The 24,844-nt window shown below is 40.5% G+C and overlaps 1 protein-coding gene across 1 annotated transcript in view; it reads left to right on the top strand.

Annotated features, from left to right (window-relative positions):
* The window catches only part of ADGRA3 (adhesion G protein-coupled receptor A3), a 57,774-nt gene extending 46,095 nt beyond the window's left edge, over window positions 1–11,679 (top strand). The window contains exons 15-19 of the mRNA XM_063336038.1: window positions 3,149–3,273; window positions 3,812–3,935; window positions 5,785–5,930; window positions 9,833–9,928; window positions 10,107–11,679. Of these exons, the coding sequence (XP_063192108.1) occupies window positions 3,149–3,273; window positions 3,812–3,935; window positions 5,785–5,930; window positions 9,833–9,928; window positions 10,107–11,349 (1,734 nt within the window). The 3' untranslated portion in view covers window positions 11,350–11,679. The remainder of the gene's footprint in view (window positions 1–3,148; window positions 3,274–3,811; window positions 3,936–5,784; window positions 5,931–9,832; window positions 9,929–10,106) is intronic.
* The last annotated feature ends 13,165 nt before the right edge of the window (window positions 11,680–24,844 follow it).

Below are 24,844 nucleotides of genomic sequence, written 5' to 3'. Positions count from 1 at the left end.
TTGGTGGAGGACAACAGAATAATGTTCATCTGTTAGATGTTCCTTGCACACTGCAAAAGCTTGGGATGTCTTAAGTAGCTGCTGAAAAAGGTTTTCGTAATGCCTATCTGTATATTAACCAAAAAAAACCATAATAGCCTGTTTCATTTGTAGTCTGTCATAGTGTTGTGAAAGTCTGGGTTCTGGTCCCAGGCTCATAGGAAAGTTTTAGAACTTTGTCTTTTAATTCAGCAGTTGTCATTAACATCAAGTAAACGAACAGTACTGGCAGGAGGGACCTGAATGCAATATTCAATCATCCTGCTTGGGTGGCAAATGACTTAACCAGAGTTATTTCACTCTTTTTTTTTTTTATTGGGTCTACTTTACTTTAGTATGCGTATGTATAAGAAAGCAGTTTGTAACGTACTGCTCGTCTTACTGCAGAGTGTCATGTGAAGTCCTTTCTGATAAGGAAACTCATAACTGAGTGCCTAGTTTTATAATCTAGTGGATTAGGAAAATACAGTTAAAAAAACTTGTATTTATTTGGAAATAACTTTACCACTATTTAATAATCAAAGTGAAAACCAGGAGGCTTAGCTGAAATCTCATTATTATAGGCCTGCAGCAGAGGAAAACAACCAGCAAGGGCAGTTGAGAAGAATCGTAGTTCTGCTGGTTGGCTATAAATGCCTGAATGTTCTTAATATCATCTCTGCTGTTATTTTACTGTCATTCTTTTCTACTAAATTATTATTTAGGGTCAGTTTAGCTCATAAATAAGATGATGAGCTCTCCTCACTCCTTTTAGTAGGCCTGATTAAAAAAAAGTCAGTGCAGTCGGTGAGAATTCCATTGGCTTAGTGGGTGTTGGGTCAAGGCCTTTGCTAGCTAGGCTAGGCATGCTGAGTGTCCTCAGGTGTTTTAGAAGACTGTTGTAAATCTTGCCATTTTGTAGCTCTTGTTCTCTAGGTCCACACCAATACATGCGTGACATCTTGTTACCTGTCACCCATCTGGAAGCAGAAACCGGAATTCTCCTGCGGTTTCTGTTCTCCAGTACTCACTGGCTGTAGATGATGATGCATTCACTCGTGCTTGTAGCAGCAATGAGTTCCTAGGGATCTCCAGCTGGAGATCAACCAGGCCATGGGTAGTGTTGAAATTGGCTGACACTGGCCGCCTGAGGCATAGTGTCTTATGATCTCTCCCAAAGTGTTTTTTCCAGGTGCCAAAGAAAACCAGATACATAAAAATCAAACTGCCAATCTGATTAAATTATTTTGAAATGAGGTTGGTGAGTTAGTTAGGAATAACAAATTTATATTGTGATGAAAGAACAATTGAAGGAGTGATGAAGAGACTGTTGACTCTTAATTTAATTGTAAGCCTCAATTCAAGAACTCTTCTCCTGTCCATGAAATCAGATTACCCATCTTAACCTTAAAAAGAGATTGTGTATCACTGTGATTTTTCTCAAAACAAACTGAAGGTTTCTCCTAATGTTCTGCCGTTCTTTGTGAGTGCCAAACTTCTTCTCCTTTCCCCCAACACACTTTTGAACTTTGCCAACTCTAGAAGTTTGAGTGACTCACTCACAATTATAGGTGAGAGAAGTTTCTGTATCCTGTCTGTTGTGAAAAATTCTTTTTAATAGATTTTTCTGCTAATCTTAGTTAAGCAAATTTGTTTTATTTTGTGCTGGAGGGGACTGAAGGGTTTTTTCAGCGTTGATTACCATGACGGAAATGGAACTCTAGTAAACTGTAACTACATCTTAGATGTTATTTGAAATACTGCCATGCTTTAACAGTCCAAGGTTCTGTTTCATGCTTACTTTTGAGTAATGTTTTGACGGGTGGGTTCAGAAAACTTAAACGATGCATGTGAGCTGCTGAATTGTATTTGAGTTACCAACTACCTATTCTGATCAAGCAGTGATCATAGAATAACAGTCTGGTGGGAACATTTGGGTGTCGTTTGGTCCAATTACCTGCTCAAAGTCTCATCAGCTTCAAAGTCAGATTATATTGCTCCAGGTCATATTCATTCAAGCTGTGAGTGTCTCTAAGGACAGAGATTACACAGTCTCTCTGGGCAGTATGCGACCACTTTCATTGGAATTTTTTTCCACTATCTAATCAGTATTTTCCATGTTGCTGGTAATGTCCATTGCCTCTTATCATTTCATGGTTCAGCTCCAAGAAGAGTTTGACTCAGTCTTCTTTATACCATCCCAGTAGGTAGTTCAATATAGTAATGGAACTTCTTCCATCTTCATTTTCTTCTTGAAGATGAACAAACCCAGCTTTTCCAGCCTTGGACATTGTGTGCTTCAGCCCACTAGTCATCCTCCTGATCTGTTAGACCAGTATGTACTGGATCCTTTCTGGTACTGGAGAGCCTCAAATTGAAGACAGTTCCACAGAGGTGGTCTTGCCGTGCTGGACAGAAGGGAATAATCAGTCCACCCGCTGGCTGTGGTTTTGGTAGTACAGCGAAGTGTGGCCTTGGGCCGCAGGCTACGCTGCGGACTTGTGGGCAACTTTTGTCTGCCAGTACCCTCAAGTGGTTCTGTGGTTGCTTTACGTTCAGTCCAGTGTCCAGCCTGTATTGTTACGTTACTCCATCCCAGATGCAGATCTCTTCACATCTTCATTTGTTAAATTTTGTGATCTTTCATCAGCCCCATTTCTCTGGCTCACCAACATCCCTTTAAATATCCTCCAGTCTATTGATCAGTCTCCCTGCCCTATAGCATCATCTGCAAACTTGCTGAGGGCACTTTCTGTAACGTTCTTTGGGTTGTTGCAGAAGGCAATAATTGTAACTAAACCACAGTTCTACATGCTATACATATAAGTATTTTAAGAAGAAAAAAATGGTGTGTGTCTATAAGCAGCTAACTTCTCTGTATATTCAAGTATATATGAAATTTAAGTGTTCTGTAAGATGCGTGACTGCGTCTAGGTCAGCCAGAATAGCAAGTAATTGTGGAATAAAGCCAGGAGCATCAAATAATAAATAACTGGAGGGTTGGGGTGGGGGGAAAGGTTCATCTAGAAGGTTTCTATTTCTTTATTTTGTGTTTCCTCTGCCGTTTTCCCCTGCCCTCACAAAATGAAGAAATAAGGTGGACTAATGTTGATTTTGTTTTTCTTGTCAGGACTTGACAGGAGCAGAGTTATATACGCAGCCAGCTGATCTTTTGCATCCAGTAATTTACGCCACTGCCATGGTTTTGCTAATGTGCCTGTTGATGATCATAGTCAGTTACGTATACCATCACAGGTATGAATCAAAATGACTAGGCTGAAAAAATTAGTTTCATACTGCTTAGGACTACTTTTCCTTTTTGATAGGAACGCAATATAGTAATCTGCATTTGAGTTTTTATTCCTGTAAAATTTGTTGCTGCAAACAGTCAAGTAAGCAGCTATTTCATCTTGTCTACAGTATGACAGTTTAGCTCTCTTAACCATGTATCTCTTTAATTCTTCACTTTTGCATCATGATGAAAGAAGAGACCACTGAAGAATGAGGGTAGAATTTAACAAACTATTCAGCCTTTTACATTTCTGTTGATGTGAAAGCTCAAAGCCTAAAATTTTTGAATCAGGCCCCAAATAGTTGTATAAAGCTAGCTAATAGGAGGGTGTTTTAATTTCTTGTGATGAAGACCAGAGATTATATTTGATTACAAAGTGTGTGGTAGTCAAACAATCATTAACAGTAATTATCTCTCATTTATCACAAGTGTATCTTGCTAGTTTCTGAAAGACAATAATGCAGCTGTGTTTTATGTTGTCTAATTTGTTTCTTTTAACAGTGTGATCAGGATCAGTGTAAAAAGCTGGCATATGCTAGTTAACCTGAGCTTTCATATTTTCCTGACATGTGTGATGTTTATAGGAGGCATAACTCAGACCAGGAACGCCAGCATTTGCCAAGCAGTAAGTAAACATGCAAACACTTGAAAAAATGAGTTACCAGTTTCATACTCATACATATGTATACACCCCCCTTGCCTCCTACAGAACAGTAGTGCTGTACAGGCATTTTCACCAGAATGTAAAATTTAGACCAAAAAAAAAAAATCAATCTCTTTTTTTTACCTTAAAGGTTTCTCTTGTATTTTCATCCAGCCATGAAGATAAAACTAGTTTGTTACTTGAAAACTGGAAAAGTAGTTCAGAAGTGCAGCAGAAATTTTTTTGCTCAAAATGCTATTGCAAAAAATAAGCTTTACCTGTTAGTTTTATTTTTAAGACTTAACTTTTTTTATGAAATTGTTTTATAGGCCTGTTATATGGTCTGTACAGACCATGTGAAAACTGATTTCCACAGGTATTAAAATATTTCTTTCCATTTGCTCAGTGTATCCTAAAGGGAGGGAGAGAGAAGTGTTTCAAGTCAAAGATCCATGATTTCTCTAAACAAACATCACTAGCTTTATTGAGACTCCTCTTTTATAATGACTTGTTCTGCTAAGACTTGGCCATCTCTATATGCAGGTGCAGTGTTGCAGTATAATAACAGTTGCTGCTTTGGAATCATATCAGTGAAACATTTTTAATATTTTCTTTATTCCATCCAGTGATTCATAAAAGTTTCTAATCCCTCACCATAATATTCTAGAATGCGTTCTGTTTGAATTTACAGTAGTTATTAGGTTGGTGATTCAAAGCGTTGCAATAAAATATGTCCCTGATCTTTCTCCTATAAATATAAAGAGAATGCTAGTCTATGCGCATGCGTATGCGTGCGTGCACACACACATAGGGAGATGAGGAAATAGTTTGACAATCTGTAATCTTTTTTTCTTGCCTTCTTGGAGACAGTAATCCTCCCAGAGAAATTCTGTGGTATGGATGGGCTGTTGAAGAGTTGTGCTTTTTACTGTTGATTGGAACTTGCAAAAAACCCCCACTTCCAATCATCTTAACAGAAACTGAAGTGTCGCTTCTTCCATGCATGCGTGCCGTCACTTCAGGGAGATATGAAACCTGCTTCTTGCAGTCACCTAATCTCAGTGTTGGCTTATAAGTAAGGAAATACAGGACAACCAGGTTGGGCCTTTCTATGACAAAACTCGGGGGACCTGCGAATTCACGGAACTTTTTTTAGGAAAACGATGTTCAGTTTATAAAATACTGTCGATGGAAAAGGATCTGACAAGACGGCCATATTCTTAACAGTAGCGCCCACTCGGTCTGTGAGGATGACTCTGCATTAATGTTTGGTCTGGTTAAATTTTTGAAGTATGACACTTTTCTTTTTTTCTTTTTTGCATTATGTTAAAATTGATGATGAGTTTGTTAGCTGCCTGTATTTTGCTGCCTGCTACACAATAACAACAAAATCATTAGCTTCCTGTTCCCTTACTTGTTTCAAGTTGAATAATATCTGTAACACAAAACAAAAGAAGTTTTTTATGAAAGTGTTTCATAAAATACAGAGTTTCATAAAGTGTATGATTGATAATGTGATGTTCAAAATGTTGACCAGCAAAGTTCTTCCCGCATTATTAAGTTTTCCTTCCACTAGAGGAAACTGCATCTATGTATCCCCTTTCCAGGCTCAACTGATAGGAAGACGGGTTTCCATAATGCATTTTACCTTTTTGAAAACCATGATGACTTGGCATTTAGAACAGTTATATTAAAATAAGAGGGTTTTTTCTTCTCTTGAACTGACCCTTTGAAAATTCAGGCTTTATGCAAGTTGTGTGTTAAACGATTAATTTTTAACTTGATATAAAGGAAACGTTTGGGCGTTCATTTTTGGTTTTATTTTTTTAAGGTCGGGATAATTCTCCATTATTCCACTCTTGCGACAGTACTGTGGCTGGGAGTGACATCTCGTAATATTTACAAGCAAGTAACCAAAAAAGCAAAAAGATGTCAAGATCCTGATGAGCCGCCTCCTCCCCCCAGACCAATGCTGAGGTGAGCCTGTTGTTTGTGTCTGCAGCTCGTTATTCCCCAGGTCGCTATGCTCATATTCTCGCCAGAAAATATAACAGGTCACTGCTGGTTTTTTTGCAAGTGCCTTTCATATAAGATTTTTCTTTCCAGGTCCCTAAAGTCCCTTTCAGATTTTTCTGTTCCTCAGCATTATGTTAAGGATGAGGTGAAGGTTGGTTGGTCTTAGCATATCACTGTTGCAATGCTGTGTTCCTGATTGGTAAATTAAGAAATAGGTAGTATTTCAGCGTCACCACTGGGGCTTTGATTAGGACTTTAGATAGCAACACTTCCCATTAAGTTATCATAGAAGAAAGGATATGGAGAACAGTGTTATCACGCAATTAACAAACGCTGCGATTTAAGTAAATAAAGTTAAATCTGTTTTTTCCAAAGATTGCTTACAAATAATTTGAAAAATAGGTATCATTCATTTTCAAATGAAAGTAGTGTTCTTTGTGCGGCATTCCTCTTAGAATTTTTATTTCTGAAATCACTGAAGTGGGACAAACGAATTACCTGTGAAATTCACTGTGTGTGAAATATTTTTAATAGAAAACATTTAATGTAGTTTGTTCATATAGCTTACTGAGCCTCTGGATAGTAATTAAAAAGTGCTAAGCTGAAATTCTCCACAAGGTGGCAGAAGTTGATTAACTTTGATTAGTTATAGGCAAATATTTAGAAAGCTTGATTTTAAAGTACAGAGAGTGCAGAAAATCAGAAATGCTTTTCTGAATATCATCAACTAAAATTGTCAGTACTATACACAAGTTTATAGAAATATTCAATAAGCTATAAGGTAGAAGGTTAATATTTATACCACTTAAGTGCTGTCTTTGCTTTCCTTATCTTTTATTACTTTTATTTTAAGAAAAAAGTAAATCTGTTTTATTCCCTGTAGGATATCATGCCCATCGCCAAGTGTGTACCTTCCAGCAGGGTACCGAGTAGCCTTTTAAACATCTGTTGTGACTTTTTTGGTTTCCCCCCCCCTCCTCTGTCATGGAGTTCTTGCTTTGGAAAATGCTACAGTAAAATTACCAGCCTCACAGGCTCAGCTCTGCATAGACATAAATGTGTAGACACCATTTCAGATCTGGATGTCTCATCTGTGACAACGGCAGTAACTCTGGAGAAAGTAGCAGAACAGAGCAAACATGCTTCATATTTTTCAGATTTTCTCAATGTCCAGCTTCTTGCAGATGAGGCGTTTCCTCAGTCAAATGTGTGATGTTTTTGCATGGAACCAGCCATAGAAGAAACTTTGTTTTTCATTCAGTTGTCTTTTAAACTTATGTTCAAAGCAAAACTACCCATAGCGGCATGGAGCATAGTTTTGTGCAAGAGTTTCTTGCTTATTTGGAACCGGTCACCTACTGTTATCAGGCCCCCTGTTTCCTGAATTCAAGGAGCCAAAACAACCAATTCTTTGTTTGCCTCCATGCTGTTTATATTTCTCCTCCCCATACCTCTTCAGAATTACAAAGGGGTTTTTGGAACAGAAAAAAAACAAACAAACCCTGATAAATGTATGTAGGTATGCATTTTTCTCCTTATTTGCCATATGTAAATTATTCTGCGCTGTGTTCTTTTGTTTTAAAGTAGTCCACCTTGCAGATGATAGGTAGACAGGAGGTTTATGCTGAGCTTCAGTTCCTGGAGGTGTGTTCTGAGGGTGGACTTTATACCTGTTAAGCTTCCTTCCCCTCTAGCATAGTAAGCTTCATTCTTTATTTTGGGAAGTTTGTTGCCTGTAAGACAATTTTGCTGGTGGTGATATTAATTCTGTGTTAATGGGACTTTGTCACAGGTCATGAACAAGGTGGAAAAAGACTTTGAAAGGGATCTGGTGTTGGGCAGAAAGCTGCTATAGACAGTAGAGAAGAAATTTGCTGTGGCTCACAGTAGCCATGTTGAGAAGACAGTGCAGCACTTGGCGCTGCTTGGAATTTCTTAACTGTGACAAACTTTATGCCAAGTATATTGCATTGCCAGGCCAGGCAAGAGGGTGTAAAAATAACTGAGGTGCTCAGCTGCCAGTCACAAGAAGGAAATGGAATTTGTCATGCAGAAATGCTGTTTTATTCAGCAGACTCCAACTAAGACAAAATGAAACAGTTTCAATTTTTTTCACATAAAAGAACTGCTTCACAAAGAACCCTGCTGAAGATCTTAATAATGGAATACTTTGTGTAAAGCATGAAATAAAATAAAAATACAAATATTTGTATTTTGCAAATTTATTTAAAATAAATATAAATATTTGTATTACTATACTACAAATACTGAGTGAATGTTGTACTTAAAAACACAACATTTCACTATTTACATTTTTTCTGTTACCATCGTAACACCTCTCGTGTACCTATGTCACTAGATTTGTTTTCTTCTTTTTTAATCTAACTTAAAATTTTAGCTTGTACAGCATTCTGCCCCAAAATCTTAATACTACTTCATCTCTTCTAGCATGCTTTGTATATGGTTTTTAAGTTACTATTCTTTTCATACAGCTCCTTGCTGCATGATAGTTTTGGTTTGTAATTTGGGCTCAGGAATTGCTGAAGAGTTAGACACAGCAACACACAGGTGCTTTTTTGTTGGGGGTGTGTTGGTTCTTGGTATGGTTCAAGGCCAGCTGTGAACATGTTCCTTCAATACAGTGAACTGGGCTATGGCTGCAAACAATCCCTACTGCTTCTCTCTCTCACCAGTAACGATTTGCCTTGTGTAGAACCAGCTTCACCAGGCTGTTCGTGTGTGAGTAGTGGTGCATCTTTGAGGCAGCAGTTTAGTAATTTCTAGTGAGAGACAAGTAGAGTAAAATCTGCCACAAAGATGTGTTTCATCTCGCCAGCTCCCGATTGCTGCATCAAGATACGGAATAAACCAATGGCAGAATTTGATCTTTGTAGGATTCAGCGACGATGTAATGTATTAAGTGTACCTAGGCTTCCAAGAAAGACTTAATTTATTTTAGGCTGTTGTTATGTGTCTCAAGTGAGACAGCAGTAACTGCTGGTGAATAATCTGAAATGCAGTGGGAAGGTCCAGGACCGTCGGAATAGGTGTCTCTTGTTGACAAAACCAACTGCTCATCTGTTTGTCACAGTAGTAGTTCTTACTGCATGTTCTGACCTGATTTTGGACTGGATTAACGTGAGATGCAGGACAGAGTGCCATTAATTTGAATGATTGTTGATAATTATTGATCTGCTGTCGGTAATTATTGATCTACCACTAATGAATTCAATGTGAATTCACAGAAATTGGAACGAAAAGTTAGATGCTCTAACAACATATGTCGTCATCCTTGTGAAGGCATACAGTTTTTATTAACACCACCACAGGGAAGCAGGAGGTGTACGCTATAAAATTATAGAGTCCATTAAAAATAAATAACTAAAACAAACACCAGCGCCACCCCCCAAACCCTTCCACACAAATAAAACAAGCAGCCAGAGTTCTTATGGCTGATCTTCCAAACATAAGTATCCATGATGTTGGGCAAGTTCATCTCTGGAGCAAGAGACCTACCACTTACTGTTTTCCTTCTAATTTTTTTTTTTTCTCTTCCAGCAGTTTATGCTTTTGACTGCCAGCTTTTGTTTCTTCCTTCTAACCATGTGTACCTTTCTTCAGTGCCTGTGAGGGGCAGGGAGCAGCTCTGAGAGAGGTGGTTTAGAACAGGAAGGAAAAAAATTGTAGTGAGGAAATCTTAAAAATAATCGATACTGCCAAAGCCCAAACCTGATTAATTATGTTTATTTTCTTCAAGAACTTGCGTATTTCCCGAATCCTGGAAAGCTCTCGTTTCCTTCGTGGTGACTGAATAAAATCCATTGCCATTAAGCAGCCACTGAGGTACTGACTTTACTTTTTAGGTTCTACCTTATTGGCGGAGGCATCCCCATCATAGTTTGTGGAATAACAGCAGCAGCAAACATCCGAAATTATGGCAGCAGACCTAATGCTCCTTAGTAAGTACTGTATAACTGAGAGCTCTGTCATAAGATTTCCTTGGTTTCTAAGTACTCATTGCAATTAATTCTGGTTCTTCCAGAAAATGTAACATGTCAAAGTACCATTATGAGCTGATAAAGCAGGTGACTTGTGAGAAGATGTTAATTTTGATTCTTTGGTTCGTTTCTTTTTCAGTTGCTGGATGACTTGGGAACCTAGCTTGGGAGCATTTTATGGACCAGCTAGCTTTATCATTTTCATAAACTGTATGTATTTTCTCAGCATATTCATACAACTAAAACGCCACCCTGAACGTAAATATGAACTTAAGGAACCTGTTGAGGAACAGCAGCGTCTGGCCACCAATGAACACGGGGAACTGGCTCACCAAGATTCCTTGTCGGTGTCACTAGTTTCCACATCTGCTTTGGAGAACGAGCACAGTTTTCAGGCCCAGCTGCTGGGAGTGGGCCTTACTTTGCTCTTGTATGTTGCTCTGTGGATCTTCGGAGCTCTGTCGGTTTCCCTGTATTATCCCATGGACCTGATCTTCAGCTGTTTTTTTGGGGCAACGTGTTTAAGCCTCAGTGCCTTTCTTATGGTTCACCATTGCATTAACAGGGAAGATGTCAGGCACGCTTGGATAACGACTTGCTGCCCTGGAAGGAGTACGTATTCAGTGCAAGTAAATGTTCAGCCCTCCAGTTCCAGTGGAACCAACGGAGAGGCCCCTAAGTGCACCAACAGTAGCGCAGAATCTTCGTGCACAAATAAAAGTGCATCAAGCTTGAAAAATTCTTCTCAAGGTTGTAAACTAACTAACTTACAAGCTGCAGCAGCTCAGTGCCACCCAGCTTCTCTGCCGTTGAACACGGGTCCTCAACTTGATAACAGTCTCACTGAACATTCAGTGGATAACGACATCAAAATGCATGTGGCGCCCTTAGAGGTACAGTTTCGGACAAACGGACACCCGAGTCGGCATCATAAGAACAGGAGCAAGGGACATCGTGCCAGCAGGCTTGCAGTATTGAGGGAATATGCCTATGATGTTCCCACAAGCGTGGAAGGAAGCGTGCAAAATGGCTTACCTAAAAGTCGGCAAAGCAACAGCGAAGGGCATTCAAGGAGCCGAAGAGCCTATCTGGCATATAGAGAACGTCAGTATAACCAATCCCAACAAGACAGCAGTGATGCTTGCAGTACGCTTCCAAAAAGTAGCAGAAATACTGAAAAAACATTACCTACCAACAACAAAAAAGATATTCTAAGGAAACCAATAGCGGTTGAACTTGAAAACCAACAAAAATCTTATGGCTTAAATTTAGCCATTCAGAATGGACCCCTTAAAAGCAGTGGACAGGATGGACCCTTGCTCACTGCAGACAGTACTGGTAATATCAGAACTGGGTTGTGGAAACACGAAACTACTGTGTAGCGTTATAATTCATTGCGGGACGAATCCATATGAACTGTGATTACACATTCCTTAAAGCTATTAACACTTTTAAAGACTGTTTACAGACTCTAGGTACTTTATGCAGGGAGGGAACAAAGATAATCTGCCGAGCAAAAGATGGCGTGCGTTATTATCTTTGCTGTTCTTACAAAGATGAACTTCTGGTATTTTGTGAAAAAATTTTTGAAGCATCAATCTGGAGAGATGCAGAACATAACTTTGTACGTTTTTATTTTTTACCTGTAACCCTGCAGATGTGTCCACAACACATTTCAAATTTGTATTTAAATGTATAATAAATAGTATTTTCCCCAGCAGCTCGATGTTGCAATTGTTTGTTGGCTTTTTTAAAGATTATTGCACTGAATGTCATCTTGATTTTACCACTTCGGTATCTGAAACTTATGAGTTTCAATTACTGAAGAAAATATTTGATGTCTGAACTCGACAATGCGAATACCTGGTAGGGCCTAGAATTTGTTTGAAATGCAGAAGCTACGTTTTAAAGAGACTTTTAGTATACGGGTAACTTGTTTACTCCAGAATCATTGTCTTGTACTTGCTGCATAAGCTAGTTATATTTTCAGATGGCTGTGGCTTATTTTAGTGCACTTGCTTAGTGTTACTTTCCTTGCTAATGTTTTTGTATAATACTCTGTTTTGCCCTCATAATTACCTGACTGGGATGGGTTTGGTTTTTTAATTTGTTTTGATTATTTGAATTGAGAAGGTTATGAATGTTCACAGGCAACAGGTGCTAATTTGCAAAGGTTGTCAGTACGTACCTGTGAAAACTCACTCAGTTGTGATAGTGTGGAAGAATAGTAGCGCAGGTGTTTTGATAGATGGTAATGGGATAACCTGTTAAGAGTATGATCAATACGCAAAATCGGGGTCTTCAGGTTCACTGTCACTGTAGAAGCTGCCTCTCTCTTGAGAGAGAGAGTGTTTTGAGTTGTAAATTCACTTTTACTCACCTGTATGGGGCAATTTGCAGAGTAATCTTCTCCAATACTATAGAGCATCTGTGCTTAAAAAAAAAAAAAAAAAAAAGTTCAGGAGCAGAGCTAAATTAATGAGGCTAACAATTTTAAAACACATGTAAATTCCTGCAGTAGAAATATCGAAAACATGCAACATTTTGCAATAATGTAAATATTGAAAAATAAGCGTTGTAGTTAATTTAAATTTAATTGCAGATAATTACAAAAATTAGAGTTGAGGTCAAAATATTTTATGTAAAATGAAATAATATAGAATAGATTACTTGTCAATTATGAGTATAGTTTTCTATACTTAAATTGTTGACATTTCAATGTAAAGAAGATACATTTTGCGTCATCCTGCTGCTGTGGCAAATTTGAGGTTGTATTTGTGGGTTAGTGCTTAGGGCTCTCTCTGTTTCCGGTACTGATACCTGGGTCGCTAAAACCATGTGTATTAAATAGCAGAAAATGGTTCTGTATGATCTGGTACTGATACCACAACTCAATTTTTAAGCGACAAATGGAATTGGATTGTATATACTTGGCTACTTGGTTACCTAATTTGGACTTGTCACGGTTGAGTATTGTGGTGAGTATTGAATTAAGTGTATCTGTTTGAATACAGATACAGGACTAACATTCTCAGCACTCAAACATTATGTTAAATAATTTTTAATGTGAGGACTCATGCAGGTATGTTTAATTATTGCTTGCCAGGTTTACAACACCATCTACTTGATAGTCTGAACTAATCTTGGATGCGTTGTACAAACTTCTCCAGGAGAATGGTTGTTAGGATTTGGATTCTATTTTTGTTTCTTGTGCATAGTTGCTATTTAAGAATTCCTAAAGCAACAGTTTGACAAGTGTACACCTCAGTTTTGATTGCTATTCTATTTTACTGGCTTCAAGAGAGGCAGCGTTTAGCTTGTAACTGACCTTACACCTACTGTATGGATAGGTGCTCAAAAAAAGGAATTTATAGGTACTAAACGAACTGTCTAAATGTATGGATAATATTTATGTTTTAAGCTCTTTGACAAGATATTTAAGCATCTTGGACAACTCACGGCTTTGTAATTCTTGTTATTGGGTGTAGGGGGAGTTCCTCTTGGTGGCAGAAATACATTTTGGACCTAGAAGTCAAAACTTGATCCTATTGATGCTGGAAGTCTCTCTCCTGATTCAGTGACGGGTTGAATGAAAGCTGAATTGCAGACAGTAAGTGTAAGGGCATGTGCTAAGAGAAGCCCGCATCTCTCAGCTGGATTTGTAGATTACACAACTAGCAGCAATATAATCACTGAGGTTCCTTCACACGTAGTTTGTAGCTCCAAACCCACGCTTTTTTAGATTATATTTAATCAGGAATATATGTTGTGCTGCTTTTTTATAGTAACAAATATGTGTACTAATGCAAGTAATTTAAGGCCACTTTGTGCTTTCTTTAAAATTATAGATCTAGAAAAATATAATCCATAAGTAATATGGAAAAATGTCGAAATAGTTCACAGATTATTTCTTATTATCTGAACAAGGTATGATAGTGACTTAGGATAAGATCAGTTACCTTTCAGAGTCCGCTTCCCCTTTGCTTTTAGCACTTGACACCTTTTGCACAGGTTGGGAATTGAACATCTGTTTAGTCTTTCTTGAAACTGATCTTAAAAGTGCCTTTAAAAATAATTCTATATTTAATACTACTTTATAGGTTGATTGCTTGCCTCAAGTTTTGATGAGATTAAAAAACCCTCTTTGCTGAGTACCTAATAAATTATGAATAGCCGTGTTACATACAGGGGTTTAATGTAAAAATATTTCTTACATCACCGCAGTAATAAACATGCGTACTTCACTTACAGCTCCGTACGTAGCTACATTTGCTTTTAGTCTAACAAGTGCTTTTGTTCAGATGATGACAAATGAAGCCATTATTCTCAGATATAGTCTAGACACATACTGAAGAATACACTCATCTCCACTGTTTCTCCTGAAGAATCGTAAATGAAAGAATTTCTGTAACTGAAGTTGGAAGGCGGGTTATTAGATTGTGAAAAAGTGGAGTTATTAAGTGTAGTATCTTATAAGGAAATTGAAAACAGAAAATCTTCAAGTTTTTTCAAATATTCTTTCCTAACAGTGTAAAGCAAGCTTATTTTCAGAGTTGTAATTAAACTTTGTGTGAAAAGCCACCTAAATCACTCCAATGGAAAAAAAAAATATCTTATTTTTGGCTGTTTGTAGCTACTTTCTCATTGTTCTGCCATCACTAATCAGATATATAAGGGGGAGTAGATAATATACTGAGGTGAAAACAGACTTTTTTGAGGTAACTTTGCTTGTGATAAAAGTCAGCGTATTTGTCCATTCACACTAGCGACAAAAGCAGACTGTGAAAAGCCAGGGTTGCAGGTTGGAGGAAGAAGGCTCTAGATAAGCGCACCCTGGTTTATGGCTAAAGCGGTTTTGGGGGTGATATCAAAGATAGGGACTGAGATGGGGAAAAAAGTTGAGAGTGTTAGTAAGAGCAAGGAATTGACTGGTGTGAGGCGTACTCATTAGAGTTTTGCAGCCAGATTGACAATTCTGGAGTTGAGAGCTAACACAGGCGTTTATAATGGAAGAGACGAGGAGAGTATCTCCAGCAGCTGTGATGCCCTCGTGGTGTATGACACAAGTGACAGCGGCACAGGTAGGGTAGCAGAAAGACATCGTGTCAGTATGTTGTTAACTATGATCTCAGGGAATGTGTTGAAAAACACGTAGAAAATAAGTCGCTTTTGATTAGACAAACTTCTTTGAAGAAAGTGTCTTTCATAACCAAAAAGGATAAGTTTTCAAAAGGAACTTTTTCATTGTTTTGATGAACATCTGCCTACAAAACTCCCACACGCAAACAATCATTGCTTGGATGTATGATTAAGACATGAAGGTGCAAGTATTTTCCTCTTTACTGAATGAGGAGCTCCCTGTTTACTCATAAGTAATGTGTTATCAGAACACCTTAGATGCTAGTTATTTTAGATTTCTGTAGGTTAAGAAATACTTCAGGTGTTGGGGGGTAAGAAACAATTACTACTTGTGCTTTCATTTTTGCTTTATTCCATTTTGTCCAGTTGTGTGTTAACACGGTGCTGCTCGCTGAAGCTGTTTCTCTTGTATGTTGTATTGCTGCTTTTCCACATCCCTGAGCGAACCAGAGGATCAGTTTTGTTTGGGCCTTTTTGGTTGGGTTTTTTGGGTCACTGTTTATATAGATCTTGGCAATTAATAGCATAGGCATCTCTGAGAAATAATGTTGTCCTTACAGTTCAAGACTGACAGATAAAACGTGAAGAAAGCTTCTAATTTAAACAAACGCCCTGATAATTTTTAATCCCAGCTTTCAAAAACAGGGGGACCTGTTGTGTTGTGGGAGTTTGGTTTTAGTGTAAATTATGTTTATATACCTTGTCTGGTTCCAAGATTGATTGAATATGGACGTCTGGGGAGATGGAGGAGGAAATGAAGTGGTGGCATCTATGAATACAGATGTAAAAATTTGTTTTATATGGAAGACTTAACATTTGAAAGCTATTAGGTTAGCAAGATCCTAAGTATGATAAACTCTCTTCTTGTAATACTAGCCCCCCAGCACCACCTCGCATCTGAAACTCGCCTCCAGGCAAGATGGCAGTCCTTGGGTACGGAGGTGAGGAAAGCGGCTGCGCTCCTGGTGTTTGCGAACCTGGCCGCTTCTTAAAGCCCGTGTGGAAGTGCTGCTGCTGACCAGGCTTCTCTGCTGACTGCAGCTGTGGCTCCCCAGTGTCCCAGACCAGACCTCGAGGCAAGCGGAGGACGGGTCTACGCAGTCGAAAGGTCAGTGCAGAGATGTGTCTTGCTGGCTTTCTCAGAGCGCGCTCCACAGCCAGTTGAGTGCATCTCTAACATGACTTTAGTTTAAAAAAAAAAAAAAAAAAAAAAAAAAACCCAAAAAACAAACAAACAAAAAAAACCCAAAAAAACCAAGCAACCTTCAATGGCTGCAGCACTCTGCAACGGGGATGGAAGTCCTTGAAAATTAATCAAAAATAAATCCCCAAATATACAATTTGAGTATACAAATGAAGCGCTTATCTGAACGTAGCATTTTCTCTGAAGTCAGCATTTACTCAGTATGATAGTGCTGCTTACGCTTCAAGCTCTGCAGTGAAAGAAATGGGGCAAGAGTTAAGATACTAGTGAGATAAAATTGAGGGGGAATTTAGTTTCTATTAGATGAAGAGAAAATTTTGCCCTTGATACTTAAGCGCTGAATATAGTAAAAGTTTCATACGCCTCTTCCAGTGGTACATCACTGAAAAGCCTCAAATCTGGTAGTTAACTTGCATGAGTGGAAGAGAATACTAACTGTTAAAATAACATAAATAGATTAATTTTTTAGTGTCTAGAGATTGTTTCATACTTCTCATAAAATGAGTAAAGACATGGAAGACAAAAAACTCTTCTACAGAAGAAAAAACAATCATAGGTGTAAATGTCAGTTTTCACTTGGAGGAGGAGGAGTTGAGCGCGCTTGCAGAGCCGAAAGGGCCTGCTGCGTAGAATCACTGTGTAATTCCTGATACGATTGACCTTTTTCATATAACACATACCTGACATTTTCACTTCATCCACTTCAAGTTCTATTTGCTGACTATGATTATTCTGATTCTCTCAACATCAAATGTCTGCCCAGCTACAAATTAATACCGTGTTAGATTGTCTGCTGCAGCCTCCGGCACCCTTCTACATCGTTAAGGTGTAGAACAGCTTCCTGAACTGTTTGCAGTGATTTTCCTTTAAATCCCAAATGAGTAGGTTCTTTTCAGACAGAGCCTAAATCTGAGCGGCAGAAAGATGCAGTACACAGAGACTTAATTTCATCCATTAGCTGATGATGTTTGTATTGGATGCAACTGGTGATATGGAAACTTGTAGGAAGGATGTGTTTCCTCCCGGGGGAGGAGGCATCCCTGGTACCATCCAGAGCTGCTGAGCAAGATATTTAAAATTAGAATAAATACTTGGGTGTAGTTTGCATTTAATCATTAACAGGCTTATCACTAAAGGTGCTGGACGTGCAACTTCTACAGGCTCTTGCAGGAGCTGTAATATATGAACCTGTTGATTCTGTTGACACAGAACAGTTAACCAGGTCAGATCCCAGTTTAATCTTCAGCTTTGATGGGCTGTTATCATACTATTGTTACAAATGTTCAAGTAAAACTGTGCTTGAGTTTAATGACGGCTTGATAATTACAAGGCAGATAGTGTTTGCAGGGGAGAAGAGTTTGATGTGAAACAGAAAAGGATAGTTGAAAGGCCATCTTTATTAAATATGGCTGTAGATGCAAGAATAGATATTCTTGGGCCATTACAGTCTCAAGATTTGATAAACAGAAATGGGTGTGATCACCAGTAGATTGTTCCTTCCACCTGTGGATGATGAACAACCTGGCAGATTGCCCTAAAATGCTGCCACACTGGAGTGGCATACGCAGTTGGCCAGTACCTCTCAAATGAAAGACCATCTGGATGTGGGAGCTGTCACCGGTATATCACAGAATCATAGAACGGTTTGGGTTGGAAGGGACCTTAAAGATCATCTAGTTCCAACCCCCCTGCCCTGGGCAGGGACACCTCCCACTAGACCAGGCTGCTCAAAGCCCCATCCAGCCTGGCCTTGAACACTTCTAGGGATGGGGCATCCACAGCTTCCCTGGGCAACCTGTTCCAGTGCCTCACCACCCTCACAGTGAGGAATTTCTTCCTAATATCTAATCTAAATCTCCGCTCTTTCAGTTTAAAACTGTTACCCTTGTTCTATCGCTCCATTCCTTGATAGAGTCCCTCCCCAGCTTTCCTGTAGGCCCCTTTTAGGTACTGGAAGGCTCCATACATCCCCGATAATGACTTGCATTCTCCTGGCCTGTGTAGTAAGGCCATCTGGTTATCCCATAGCTGAAGTTTTTTCTGAACCTTGTGGACAGTGCAAATTAGCTTTAAAAATATCTAGTATAGAGTTAGAACAGTTTTATGTTATGGGTTTCAGAGAAATGCATCTTTCCATCTAAAATGAAGGCAGGCGCACAAGGATAACTGCATGTGGAGTGAATCGTGTCAGCTGTTCCCTCCAGTACGTGCCTCAGTCGCTTTCTGTTGGCTGCTGAAGGTGACAGGAGACGTGAACCCTGTTACCTGCATCTTTTTGACAAAAGTTGTTTATACTTTATGAGTTTTTTTTCTCATCTTTCTTTTATGTAAGTTCCTTTCATCAAATGTTTCAACACAGCTACCTGGTGAGTTTCATTCATTAAAGTTACCAGCTCAACCAGTGTGATCTCCCCTTCCCTGTTAGGTTTCCCGCCTTACATTTAGTGTTCCTGGATTCAAGAACAGGAAAGAAAGGCAGCTTATGTCTTGATCAGGAGTTTTGTAATGAACTCCTAAGTAATCTCATATATAAAGGAAAGCTCGAGGAACCTGAAGAGAATTTCCTAATCCTCTCCAATATTTCTGATAAAGGAGATGGGAAGAGTTTTAATCCAATGCTTGCCAAAAAAAAAGCCCAAAACCCACCAAAAAAAAAAAAGACAACCCCATGCTGGAAAATCACCAAAACCCCTTCCTAGGCAAGGAAACGGAACAGATTTCCAAAAGGAACGAGAGCAAAATTTTAATACAGGTTAATAGGTAAAGATGTGTTTGCTCTGGCAAGGATGAAGCTGCCCCTTGCACTGAGGTGCCCTTTGAGTGCCCGGTGTATAGACATGGTGATAATGCTGGAGTTTAATTGCTGGGATCGGATGGTGCTAATTCAGCCCCTGCTGGACTATTTTCGAAGCTTTTGTCTGAAAACAGGCAGGCAGACCCGGGAGCATCACGAAACAATTCCTTGGAGTGAGGTTACGTGCTAGAAATACCACTGCAATTAATGGCCAAAGCTATCCGAGGGGTGATCCGTGTTCCTAAAATGTCTCGTTTTGAACAGTGTAATGACCACAGTCCTAGGACTGGGGTAGAGTTATTTCCTCCCCGCTGTCAGACAGCTTGTACTCGAATTGAACAGGCACCTCGTTGGGGTGGGTTCCCCCCCCCCCCCCCCCCCCCCGAAGTTAACAGGTAACAGCTGTTAACTCAGCAAGTTGGTAGCTCAGTTTGTCCAACACATATGTCAAGTATCTTTCCTTGCCAAACAGGGTCCATCTAAGTTTCTTGTTTCCCAAAATACGTTCCCCCCCAAAGATGTGTACTGTAATGAGCTAAACCCCCAAAAGCCCACCCTATGTCCCCTGCACACCCTTCCCCTCCCCCCCCAGGAATACTGCCTTCTGCTGCAGGGTGGCTTTATTGAATCGGGAAGCATTTTTTTTCTTGAAGTTTTATCCAACACTGTTGAAATTAAAGCAGAGATGATAAATCTCTGGAAGGCCACAGGACTTCTGTGAGACAATAACTGTTCGCCTATGGAAAGAAAGTGGGCCCTGTGGTAGCACAACATCATCATTGGTCTGGATCAGAAAGTCAGAAGTTTGCCTGGAGGCGTTTCTAAGAGCCGCTGTATTAGTCCTGTTAATTTCCTTAGGGTTTCTGCTTTTCAACAAGTATCACCTTAGCCTTGTCTTCTCAAGAGAATACTAAATCATCATTCTTAATGCACAGGAGAACGCTTAAGAAAATAAAAAGCCCAGCCCTTTTATTTCTGAAAGTACACGGCAGAGATTTTAAAGTTACACTGGCAAGCAGGCATAAATTTAGAAAGGCTGTTTAATATAGCTCTATTTTAAAAGCGACACATGCAAACCTCCTTAAGGAAATTAGTTTTTCTTTTCAAACTACGCCTGCTGAAAAAATCCAGGTTACTGCTAGGGTTTATTTTTACATTAAGACAAGCTTTTCAATTACCGAATAGGTGTCCAGAGCCCCAAAGCTATAGCGAATGCCTATTAATGCCCACACCTTGTCCCTCGTGCTCTGCCATTTCCATTGCGTGTTCCGTACAGAGGAAATCAAAGCCGGGTGCTGTCAGGCAGGCGTTTGGAGGGGAGCTGCCGCTGCCCTCTGCTTTGGGATAATGAGGCCCCAACTCCTTGTTTCCGTGGCTGTAGAATCTCAGTGAATCGATGCTCTAGCCGTGATCAAATCCAGCCTTGGCAGTCAGAGCTACCTGCCAACTGTAAGTTATTGCTCACCTAGAATAGCGTACCATGTAAAAATTCAGCAGGAAGAAAATGCACGTTCCTTTCCAAAACCTAATGTGCACAACTGCCCGCCCCATACAACAGCCGCAAGCAACAAGCTTGGCTTTAACTCTGGAAAAGCTGGCCCTGGGAGAGCCCTCGCTATAGCACATCACCTGGCAGCCCTCAGCTCACAGCGGAATTAAAGACAGACTTTGGAATTATTTGACCTGTGGGCAATAAGCACAGGGGAAAAGAAACAGTGTATATTGGATATCAACCGAACTACTTACAGAAAGAGGAAATCCGATAATAATAACAAAATTGTTTATCCATTGTTAATACTATGAGCATACGATGCAGAGTACTGTACTCTGTTTCAACTCTCCTGTTTTCATCTAAAAGTGCAAGCTTCAGTGGCTACATGCAAAGAAAGAGAACTCCCCACACCCCCGCAAGGAAGAAGGTGGCAACACTTACTTTTCCCACAAATTTCTGTGGGCTTTGAGTGACAACAGCTGGTCTCTGACCTGGGAGAGCAACTACGAGTACAGGAAGCCGGGGGAGCCGATAGTGTAGATATATTGCTTTTGAGGAGCAAAGAACTGAACCAAGACTACTGGGAAAATGTTTCATTCTTGATGTGAAGCCTTTGTTTTAAGGACGGTTGCTATTAAATAAAACCAACTAACAGCCTTTCATCATGCAAATATTCCTTTCACTTCAAGGACAAATTTAAAGCCGGTGTGTTTCAAGTTACAAGTTCTGCGAGGTTTCCTTTGTTTAGACTTAAGCAAAGCGGACTTTTTTCGGCAGCATTACAACTCAATCTATCTGGCAGTGGGGAGACGAAAATTCCCTAGAACCGTGCCCCACTTATTAGTGCAAAAGCAAGCAGGACGCAAAGGAACATAAAAGGGTAGATGAAATGAGAATGAAAATGTCCATGGAAGAAGAAAACGTGAAAGCAAAAGGCGGTTCATGGAAAGATTTTTACATCTAGGCCAGGCTCATTGAGCTACAGCCCTGAGGGGTGGTTGGTGCCAACGGGCCTGGACTCCACTGCCTGCTCCCGCTTCTGCATCCCAACGCAGGCTGCGACCGCAGAAATAACTTCAAGGGCCTGAAAGGAGCCCAGGAAGATTTGAGAAGGAAGAAGAGTTGAGAAAAAACGTTAAAACAGAGGTATAAATGTATTGTAACACTGCTAGTGACGTGCCGCTTGTACCAGTGTTGGGCAAAATAAAGGAATGGGAATTCATCACAAACATATGGAAGAGGCATAATAATAATAAATGATGTGAAGTAACAATGTGAGTAGTAGCTGAATGGTAAGAAGACAGTGCAAGCCCATCACAATGGACGGTTTCAGTCACAGAGAGAGTGTTGCCGTGGATTTCAATAGGGAGCAGACTTTCACAGTTTCGTGTGGTCACATTAAAATGGAAAAAGTTCCCAAATGAGAGCACGCTCAAGATCATCTCCAGAAATGAAAGCCGACTTCGGTAATAGTGGTGGCAGAGAAAACAAAGAGCACAGTGCAGCTGCGATAAGAAACAGAAAATGCAGGAAACTGGTAGGTAATACTGCATTCATAAACAAATATTTTTATTATTTCTACTTTTTCTAATGTGTATTATAAGCATGTAATTGTTTTTTGTTCCTTATATTGTTATTAGCTCTTCAAAATCCTGCACTTCCAACACTGAATGCTTATTCTGAACCTGAGCCCGTAGAAGAAAAAGGCTTCAAATAAACCAATTTTCCCCCCTGCCCAAAACCCCAAGGTTTTTGCTTTTGTGTTCTTATAGAAATCCTGTTAGAAAAACAATGCACGTGTATTCCTACAGCAATAATTGCATTACTTTGTAGATTATCTATTAAACTACTCTGATGCTTTCATTGATCTCCTATGAAGTGAGAGAACAATAAACTCCAAATACTTAAAAGGTCTAGTTATGAAACCCGCAGACGCAGAAAGCGACCTTGCTTGCCCAGCCCTGGCCAATGCAATCATTGTACTAAGGAAACTCATTGATGGTAAGTGATGTCTGGCTCTTGCGTGTACATCTTATGTGTTAAGAATTGAGCCAGAGAATTAAATACATTAGAGTGATTCACAGTCCATAAAAACCAGCATTCCCTAAACATGTACAAAAACACTGAAGTTACAACTGTAGGGAAACAGGTATCAGGTGGCCTGGGTTTTAAAGCTTAAGTTTGGTTCCAGTGTTCATACCAGCAAAATGCAAAATTACCCTTCACGTGCAGGGATGAAACAAGGAAAGCCAAGGCCACCTTGGAATTAAACCTGGCTAGGGATGTCAAGCTCAACAGGAAGGGCTTCTACAAGTATATTGGAAGCAAAAGGAAGACCAGAGAAGTTGTGGGCCCACTGTTGAATGAGACAGGAGCCATGGTGACGGAGGATGTGGAGAAGGCCTTCTTTGCTTTGGTCTTTACTGCTCGGCCCAGCCCTCAGGAGTCCCAGGCATTGGGGGAAGTAACGGGGAAAGAAGACAACTTCCCTTGGGTTGAGGAGGATCAAGTGAGGGATCAATTAGATATTCACAAATCCATGGGCCCCGATGGGATGCACCCAAGAGTGCTGAGGGAGCTTGTGGAAGTCATTGCTGGGCCGCTCTCCATCATTTTTGAAAGGTCCTGGAGAACAGGCGAGGTGCCTGAGGAGTGGAGGAAAGCCAACGTCACTCCAGTCTTCAAAAAAGGCAAGAAAGAGGAGCTGGGGAACTACAGGCCGGTCAGCCTCACCTCCATCCCTGGAAAGATGATGGAACAGCTCGTTCTGGGTGTCATCTCAAGGCACTATCAGAAGTACTCAACATGGATTCACCAAGGGGAAATCATGTCTGACTAATCTGATAGCCTTCTATGATGGCATGACTGGATGGATAGATGAGGGGAGGGCAGTAGATGTGGTCTACCTTGACTTCAGCAAGGCGTTCGACATGGTCTCCCACGGCATCCTCATAGGGAAGCTTAGGAAGAGTGGGCTTGATGAATGGACAGTAAGGTGGACAGATAACTGGTTGAAAGACAGAGCTCAGAGGGTAGTGATTAGGGGCACAGAGTCTGGTTGGATGTCAGTGACGAGTGGTGCTCCCCAGGGGTCAGTACTGGGTCCAGTCCTGTTCAATATATTCATCAATGACCTGGATGAGGGGATAGAGTGCACCCTCAGCAAGTTTGTCGATGACACAAAGCTGGGGGGGGTGGCTGACACACCGGAAGGCTGTGCCACCATACAGAGAGACCTGGACAGGCTGGAGAGTTGGGCAGAGAGGAACCTTATGAAATTCAACAAGGGCAAGTGTAGGGTGCTGCACCCGGGGAGGAATAACCCCACGCACCAGTACAGGCTGGGGGCTGAGCTGCTGGAGAACAGCTTGGTGGAAAGAGACCTGGGAGTCCTGGTGGACAACAGGATGACCATGAGTCAGCAATGTGCCCTTGTGGCCAAGAACGCCAATGGCATCCTGGGGTGCATCAAGAAGAGTGTGGCCAGCAGGTCGAGGGAGGTCATCCTCCTACTCTACTCTGCCCTGGTGAGGCTGCACCTGGAGTACTGTGCCCAGTTCTGGGCTCCCCAGTTCAAGGAGGACAGGGAACTGCTGGAGAGGGTGCAGCAAAGGGCTACCAAGATGATTAGGGGACTGGAACACCTCTCTTGTGAAGAAAGACTGAGGGATTTGGGTCTCTTCAGTCTAGAAGGAAGATGGCTGAGGGGGGACCTTATCAACACTTATAAATACTTAAAGGGTGGGTGTCAGGAGGATGGGGCCAGGCTCTTTTCAGTGGTGCCCAGGGACAGGACAAGAGGTAATGGGCACAAACTTGAGCATAGGAAGTTCCACCTAAACATGAGGAGGAGCTTCTTTACTCTGAGGGTGGCAGAGCACTGGCACAGGCTGCCCAGAGAGGTGGTGGAGTCTCCATCTCTGGAGACGTTCAAAACCCACTTGGATGCATTCCTGTGCAGCCTGCTCTGGGTGACCCTGCTCTGGCAGGGGGGTTGGACTAGATGATCTCCAGAGGTCCCTTCCAACCCTATGATGCTATGATTCTTGTATTATCAGATAGTAACAAAATCGGAGCTTTCACTCAAAATCAGTGTGCATAACTTGGATTTTTGGTATACTGCTATTCTAACGTTCACAGAAGTTTAATCAAAGAACAGCAGGCTCAAATGTCCACTCAGCAAAGCCTTTGGACTCTTATGGCTAAATATATTTGTGGAGTGCAGTAGAAGCTAATGCACAAAGTGAT

This window comes from Chroicocephalus ridibundus, chromosome 5 (assembly GCF_963924245.1).
Source record: "Chroicocephalus ridibundus chromosome 5, bChrRid1.1, whole genome shotgun sequence".
In the NCBI taxonomy this organism is placed as follows: domain Eukaryota; kingdom Metazoa; phylum Chordata; class Aves; order Charadriiformes; family Laridae; genus Chroicocephalus; species Chroicocephalus ridibundus.
This window is presented reverse-complemented; position numbering and strand designations above follow the sequence as displayed.